Source organism: Arachis hypogaea, chromosome 11 (assembly GCF_003086295.3).
Source record: "Arachis hypogaea cultivar Tifrunner chromosome 11, arahy.Tifrunner.gnm2.J5K5, whole genome shotgun sequence".
Taxonomy (NCBI): Eukaryota; Viridiplantae; Streptophyta; class Magnoliopsida; order Fabales; family Fabaceae; genus Arachis; species Arachis hypogaea.
The window spans coordinates 1,907,793-1,915,872 of NC_092046.1; the positions used below are offsets into that span (position 1 = coordinate 1,907,793).

At 29.4% G+C, this 8,080-nt stretch overlaps 1 protein-coding gene across 1 annotated transcript; it reads right to left on the reverse strand.

The window, feature by feature from the left end:
• Positions 1-3,978: 3,978 nt before the first annotated feature.
• On the reverse strand, positions 3,979-6,490 carry LOC112719811 (uncharacterized). The gene is made up of 3 exons (XM_025770521.3): positions 6,294-6,490; positions 5,717-5,792; positions 3,979-4,728 (listed from the first exon to the last, which is right to left on the reverse strand). The coding sequence occupies exons 2-3, from the start codon at positions 5,743-5,745 to the stop codon at positions 4,218-4,220; spliced, it is 540 nt and encodes a 179-aa protein (XP_025626306.1). The 5' UTR covers positions 5,746-5,792; positions 6,294-6,490; the 3' UTR covers positions 3,979-4,217.
• Between the last annotated feature and the right edge of the window lie 1,590 nt (positions 6,491-8,080).

Below are 8,080 nucleotides of genomic sequence, written 5' to 3' on the forward strand. Positions count from 1 at the left end.
TGTCCTATTTGTGTGAAATAAGGAAAATAAATAAATAAATAAATAAATAATCTTATTGCATAAAAAATTATAATCTATAAAAAATACTTTAAATTTTTCTTATTTTTGAAACTTGAATCCAAGATTTCTTATTGTTTATTAATGCCTTAGTATATTGTCAATGTCAAGTAATGAAATTGTTAAGGAAATAATCGGGTGAAGAAAAAAAAAGTATTTTTTAATATTTTTGTTCTTTAGAATTTTGTGAATAAAAAATAAAAAATTCTATTTTTTTATTTTTATCTTTTTTATAAAACTTTTAAAGAAAAATAAAAATACCAAATAAAATCGTATTTTTAAAGTGTAAATTTATATTATGAATCTTAGATTAAAGGTTTAATTACTATGTTCGTCTCTATAGTTTCGTAAAATTTTCAATTATGTCTCTATACTTTTTTTCTTTTTAATTGGGTCCCTGCACCAACTTTTTTTTCAATTAAGTCCTTCTTAGTAGTAATTAGCTTAATTTTATAGGGACCTAACTAAAAAAAAAATTGGTACAGGGACCTAAATAAAAGGAAAAAAAAAAGTGTAGGGACCCAATTAAAAAAAAATTTGGTGTAAAGACTCAATTAAAAGAAAAAAAATATAAAGACCTAATTGAAAATTTTACAAAATTATAGGGATTAGCAGAGTAATTAAACCTAGATTAAAAGGTGTATATATTCATAATTATCTCTCATATTTAATTAGTTATCAAACATTATTTTATGTTTTAAAAAAAGAAGCTCATGGTGATAGGGTTCTTAAGTCTTAACTTTTCTATAATATGAAATTATATTAAGTGTTTCACAAGAATATGATATTAAATGAAATAGTTATAGCTACATAAGTTTATGTTTAATTAATCCTCATCTATTATATATTGACATCTAATTAATTTTTAACATAGCTATACAACATTACCAAATCAAAGTGGAGGAAGAACTACATAAACAAAAGCTTTGATTTGAAGCATAACTTTTTATTAAAGTATGAGCCAAAAACAACCTTGCAACTTTTTTTTTCTCTTGATGATTATCATAAATTGTGGACTTTATCTTCTTGATTAACTTTGTAATTAGAGGGATAAAGCAATGTCTATGTACACAAAAATTTGTCATAGCCCACATTTTTCTTAAATATAATATATTAATATGTAACTCAACCTTTTAATTAAGTAGGACCTGAAAAAAAAAAACTTTTAATCAAGTGATTAGTTCTTAACTTTAGGGATTTGCATATTTCCCTTTCTATTTTATAGGAAAAGAGTACTTTATTTATTAAATTTTATAAAAAAGATCCTATAAAAAATAAGATAAAATAACACAAAAAAAAAACATTTCTTTTAATCATCAAGAGATTTTCAGTAATCTAATTTAGGTTATTATTTTTACTTCATATGTAAAAATCTTAATTCATTAGAAGTTGCTTCATTAATTCATTGATTGTTTGGTATTAATTTTTTTTTTAATGTCAAATGAGTAATATTTTACTCAAAAGCTCTGAAAAGTAATTTCAAATAAAATTAGTAATGAGATCCAAAAACCATGAAACAAACAATGACATAAGAACAATTATTCTCATTGTCACAGAGTACTAATGTTAAGAGATGCTGTATTCTATATAGGAGTATTTTATTTCATTGCTACTTATTAGTGGTACTATTAAATTATAGAATTCATTGATAAAAGCTTTATCTATGACTACATTAATTCTACTATTGTTTTGTTAATTGATTATTTAATTCTTTAATATTTTATATATTATATTCTTTAATTCTCTAATGAGAATTGAGATGTGCATTTTATAAGTTTACAACTCTTCACATGCATCATGTGCACCTCACGTGGTTGACCAACTTTTTCTCCTAAGGCTTGTTATTTGTAGGGATGTCCACGGATCGGATCGGATCAGATATAGCCGAAAATTCGATCCAATCCGCATAATTTTCATCGGATATGATATCCGCACTTTTTAGTGCCGGATCGGATATCGGATATATCCGCATAATTAAACCTTCTCTTTTTAATCATATTTCTATGTAAAAGAATTCGATAAAAATATTTCTTTTATACTTTTAAACTTATTTATTCCTAAAATATTTTAATCAAACTCTCTCTAAATAACAAAATAAAATAATACAATATATGAATAATAATTACTAACTAAAACATACAAACAAGTAAATATAATACCAAACATATATATTTATTTATTTATTAATTATTATAGTGCGGATCTGCAGATCCACGGATCGGATACGCGGATGTAGAGCAGATATCCGTGATCCGATCCGCATCAATTTGCGGATCTATCCGCAATTTTCGAATCGGATGCGGATATTTACCGTGGATCTGCGGATACGATCCAATCCATGAACAGCCCTAGTTATTTGGGTCTATATCCTAAAATTAATAATACCAAGGTTTATGCTAACAAAATTAAATGTAATTATTGACTATAAAATAATTGATTAATTGTATTACACATTATATTAGTGTATGAATGTCCCCTCCCTTCCCACAAGTCAGAAAAAAGAATGTGAGAGTATTAAAAAACTTGGTATAAATTTCATATTTCTTTTTTCTTTTGTTTCTCTAAAAAAAATATCACATGGTGCCACAATAAATTACAATAAAAATGTTTGGCTAATGGCTATACATCAACATCTTCATTTTCTTTTAATTTATCTCAAAAACAGATAACATGTTAATTATTATAAGCACATGAACATGCCTTTACCATTTTATGAAATACAACATTAGATTTTTCTTTTAAGATCAATATTATACATTAGGTGTGGATGTGCTTATTATTATTATTATCTAGATTTTTGTTTTTACAGAATAAAAATATTTATTTATTTTAGACACTAATAGACCTCATCTCATTACACAGACCAAAAAAGAAGGAAAGAATTATGCACAAACGTGTTGATGTAAGATTTCAGAATGAAAAAAAAGTAAATAAATAAAAAAGATGATATACTATATCTATTAAATAATACTCTTCTCACTAATATTCGATAAAGAGTAAATATCCAACCCGATGCTGATAATTTTTTCGAAGGATTACGAGGTCTTTAAACAAAAAAAAAAATACCATTTTTGATTCTTGATATTTAATTTTGTGAGACTGGTTAGTCCTTCTTTTAATGATTTCTTTTTAAAACATATTTATGTGACATATTAATCACTAATATATTCTCTATTTAACTTTTATAAGTAAAAACAATTTAAAAATTACTAATATTTCTTAGTTTTACACAATAAATTTAACTAATGTATTTGAAAAAGGTAATAAAAAATAAAAATAAAAACTAAACGGCCTTGATGTTAATCCTAGTTCATTCTTAATGGATAAATTAACAGTTTAACATGTTAGTTTAACATATCATGTAGGTTTATCCGTTAATATAGATAGAAAATATTGACAAAGAAACTAATCAGTCTCATAAAAATAAAGATTAGGAATCAAAAATGATATTTTTTTATTGAGAGTCTCGTTGTCTTTCGAAATAATTGTCAGTGTCGTTTAGAGTTTTTTCTCTTCAATAAACTAAGCACATGGAAACCATGAGTTTAGGTGTCTACCATACATTTACAATAGAATACATATCTACAAATTTCTTTAAACCCAAACCCAACTTTCTTTTTTGGTTAGCCTAAGCTTAGAACCCCATTTTGGTGCTCTCTAAAATCTTCTTCCCACAAATATGATTCACTTTAGAATACACTTGAAAAATGTCTATTGAACTAATTTTCATATTAAAATTATATTTATACCCTCACTCTTTGAAAGATTTTGCATTTATAATTTAGATTTAAGAGTTTAGAATTTAGAATTTAAGATATTCGACGGCAACAAATGGTGTTGGGACAAACTTATAAAAAAAGAAAGAGATGAGAAGGGAAATTGTAAATGAACTTAGAAAAAAAAATTTTCACTAACACAATATTGTCTAAATTTTTCCTTTACCATTAAACATTTTAATTTCCATTAAGAAAGGGAAAAAAATCTGTGTCCATAGTTAATAACTCAAAGCTGTAACTAATTTTGATCAAATCTTATCTAATTGGTTCTCATATTCTCTCATTAGTCACTACAATCTCAGCAACCTCAGCACCAGAGTATTACACTTACACATATCATGTCATTAGCTCCAAACACCAGAATTCGAATTCTGGCACACCAAATTACAAATCAGGTATCCAAGAACTTGGCAATGAAGATCTGAATATTCGGCGAAGCAGCGTTTTCTCCCTTTTTCCTAGCTTGTTTACACCATAGCGTTGGAAAACGCCTAACTTGAGCGCTTCTCTTCCTTCTTCTGCAGCTCTTTTGCGCACGGTCATCAGCAAAGCCGCTCCTTGAGGAATTTCGCTGCTTCCAGCATTTCCAGTTTCAGATGCCACCTTTTCTGCTTCCCCGGCGGCACTTTCTTCAATTTTACACTCGGCTCGGCTTCCACTGGTGCCTGCACTGTCATCATGATCACTACTTCCCCACCATTTATTTGAAGTAGTTGACAAGCCTTGTGATGGAAACCCATATTTGAATTCATCCATTATTGTCATTCCTTTATTCATGCTTGTGTCGAACGAACTCTGCATTCGGCCACCATCAGTGCTCTTGTTTCCTTGCGAATTGTGAATCGCTGTAACGCCTTGTGCTTTGGATCTCTCATCATTGGTTTGTTGCGAAACACTGCACTTAAACATCAGGTAAACATAAACCGGTTATGAAGACAAATAATACAGGTTACAAATACGGCAATGATGTTTCCACCGAATACACACACTGCTAAGTTCTTAGATAGCATTTGAATCTTGTCGCTAGGTAGGAAACGACGGAGACAATGCGATAGTAGAGACACGTCCCATCCCCATGACACGTTTCTTACGTCCCTCTATTTTGAAATTGCACAAGTCATCTTGAAAATTTGTCCCGAGGCAGGACAACTGGACAAGTATGCGCCTCTATCTCTATTTTCAAACATGTTTTTGTCGCCAACATCTCATTTCTTTGTTTCACCATATTCGCAATACTTCGAAGAAACAAAAGAAGAGAAATCCCAAAAACTACTTTGATATCAAATATCAAAGATTAAGCATACTTCTAAGGGATTAGTGTCAAGGCAACCTCTCCATATCCTAAGATTATGAATGAAATCCGAGCAGCTAAAGGCATCTCATATTTTAAACATTTTACATTTCGATCACACCAGAAGATAAACAGAAAATGCTGAACATAATGGCATAACATAATGTTAGCACTGCAACAGATTATTACTGTTTGTTGACGAATTACAACTTACAAGATAGATAGGGTATTTGACATCCCGCTTAGACTCTCCTAACACTCACAATTACTCGAATGATGGGAACCCTTTTCTTTACCCTATTTTATTCACAATAATCACCAACTAACTAACTAACTACAAAAATCCATCTTAGGTTGGTCGAGTGGTGAACTCACTCATCTACTTAAGCAATTGTTAGAGTTCGAATCCAGCTTGTTCATGCAACAATCCATTGGTTAGCGATAAACCTTAATTGGCTATGATAAGAATAAGATTAATACTTAATATAGTCAACTAAAGCAATAGGACTTCTACAAATAAGAACAATCATGGCTTCAACTAAACATTAGAAAACCTAAAATCAGATTAACTCTAGGTGATTTTAAAGATTACCTTTTGTTATTGCCACTTAGCAAGACCATTGTCAGCAACTCCAAATTATTAAATACAACACCTTAAAGATTCAAACCTGCGAAACAAAAACACTTTTATTGTGCCATAAAGTTTCTCTTACAGCATTATATGTTGCTAATGCTAATCACAATTCTGCTACAAATCCAAACTTGCTTTCTTCCCTCTTAGGAGCAAATAATCTAGCTGAATTCTTGAAGACAAAGATTAAAGAAAAAAAAAAACTCTCCTTTTTTATTTTATTTCAAAAAAGAAAATGCTTCAATGAGGTAAACTATTCTGGGTTGTTCTTCCTATCAAGTTTGATGATTGTTGATGCTGAGAAAAATAATACAAAAAAGAGCGAAGAAAAAAAAAACACTCTCATTAATGGGAAGAGACGTAATTAAAATAAAAAAGGGTAAAAGATAAAACTTTTCAATGACCCAAAAGCATAAAACATGATTAAAATCGAATACACACAATCCCTAATCCCCAATCACGAATGCAAAGAAAAATAATAATAAAAAAAGGAAAAAGAACACTTTTTTTAACCAAATAGTGGGAAAAGAGAAATTACCTGAGAGTGAGAGTGGTTGAATCGGAAGTCAAAAACTTTGTTTCCAGAAAACTGTGGTTTTGTTAGGATTTGGTTTTTGTTTTGGGAATCAGATCACTTTCAGTTTCAATTTCAAGTTTCAAGTTTCAAGCTTCAAGTTTTGTGTTCGAACTTCGAAGAGAAGGTACTTCAAGTTTTGTGAAAGTACGATATTACCCTTCAAGTTTTGTTTTAGGTTAAACTTTTAAAAATTGAAACGAGGCATATGAAAGAATTAATGAATTATAGGAAAAATAATTAAAAATTTATAATTTAATATTAAAAATTTTATTTGTTATTTTTTTTTATCTAAAAATATCTTCAATTTTTAATATTTTTAAATTATTTTTTAACTATGAAAAAGTTGAGAAAAAAAATAAGAGGATAAGATAATAACAAAATCATAAAAATTAGTAACCGAAACATAATGATAACTCATTTAAAATTTTCTAACCAATTCACACTATAGTATATAATCAACGTGTACTATTTGTTTTAATAGTTTTTAATATATTAAAAATTGACTAGAAGTTTTTAATGGGCATTATTATATCTTTTAGTAGTCTTTGTAAAAATAATATTACAAGAAAATGAAGTAACTTGTTATTAAAAAATATCGCAAATTATAATTATAATACATTTTTTAAGTTTGTTATTTTTTGTAATATTATTTATTATACTTTATTGATATATAACATGTAACACTTTACTATTCTAAGATTTATGCTTAAGTCGTAAAACAGAGGTGGTGTGGTATTACGACCTCTAAAATAAAATGAATACATATAATAGCAGAAGAATTATAATATGCTAGGAGCCTTGAAGAATAGAGGAAACAAAAATCACGAAATAAAAACGCAACGCTCAAGGAACGAGTTAACTCGCGTGCTAAGGAAACCATAACTATTAAACATATGATAACAGAAGTAGGAATAGAGTGTCAAAGATACAAAATAACAAGCTCCTAACTCAGCCTGCGAAGTCAAGACTGGCCGGATAATATTTACACACATATACATACATATCCAAAACTCGAAAGTACATATACACCATCCTACCTCTCCATAAACCTCTAAGAGGATCAAAAAGAACAAGTTATACGAAGAGAAAGCTAAGTACATATATATACATTACAGCATAACAAAATAACCCAGTAACCACTCCGCTTCAAGAGTCCAGACGCCTAACGAGAAGCCTCTCGACCTGCATATGAAAAACAACAACATAGTATGGAATGAGAACCGAAGGTTCTCAGTATGATAAAAGTGCTACACACATAATATATAAGGTCCTAGGAATGCCAGAGGCAATTCTAGAACGCCGACACTCAGATTATAGACCTTAAAGTATTAAACAGGAGCCACAAAAGGTGGTTTTCTAAGAATACTTAAACCTAACTTAACTTAACATTAAATCTAAGTCTCATACTGCCATTCCTCCATACCTCCAACTCCATCATACATTTTCACAGACAAATAGACAGATAAAGACAAGCACAAGAAGGTTACAAATATTGCAGGTAACAAATACACATTTAACATGGCAAGTACATAAAGGCACACCCAATTAAAGCACAAGCAAGTAATTCAAGTAATATGCATATGATGCATGCCTATCCTATGGCTGATGAGGCTCATCTGTCGGTTATCCAGCCAACCCAACAAGTCTGATTTGTACTTAGACTGTCCCCCGACGTGCATCCCCAAGAGTCTATGCATAGCTTTATCTCAAATAATCAATATTACTCAATAGGGGGTAACATTTACGGG

What these genes read in the sequence shown, in the direction of transcription:
- LOC112719811 (XM_025770521.3), bottom strand. Translation starts at nt 5,745, where the DNA reads ATGGTCTTGCTAAGTGGCAATAACAAAAG. An exon ending in CTAAGTGGCAATAACAAAAG is followed by an intron (nt 4,729 to 5,716) that starts GTAATCTTTAAA and finishes GTTTAAGTGCAG; the next exon opens with TGTTTCGCAACAAACCAATG.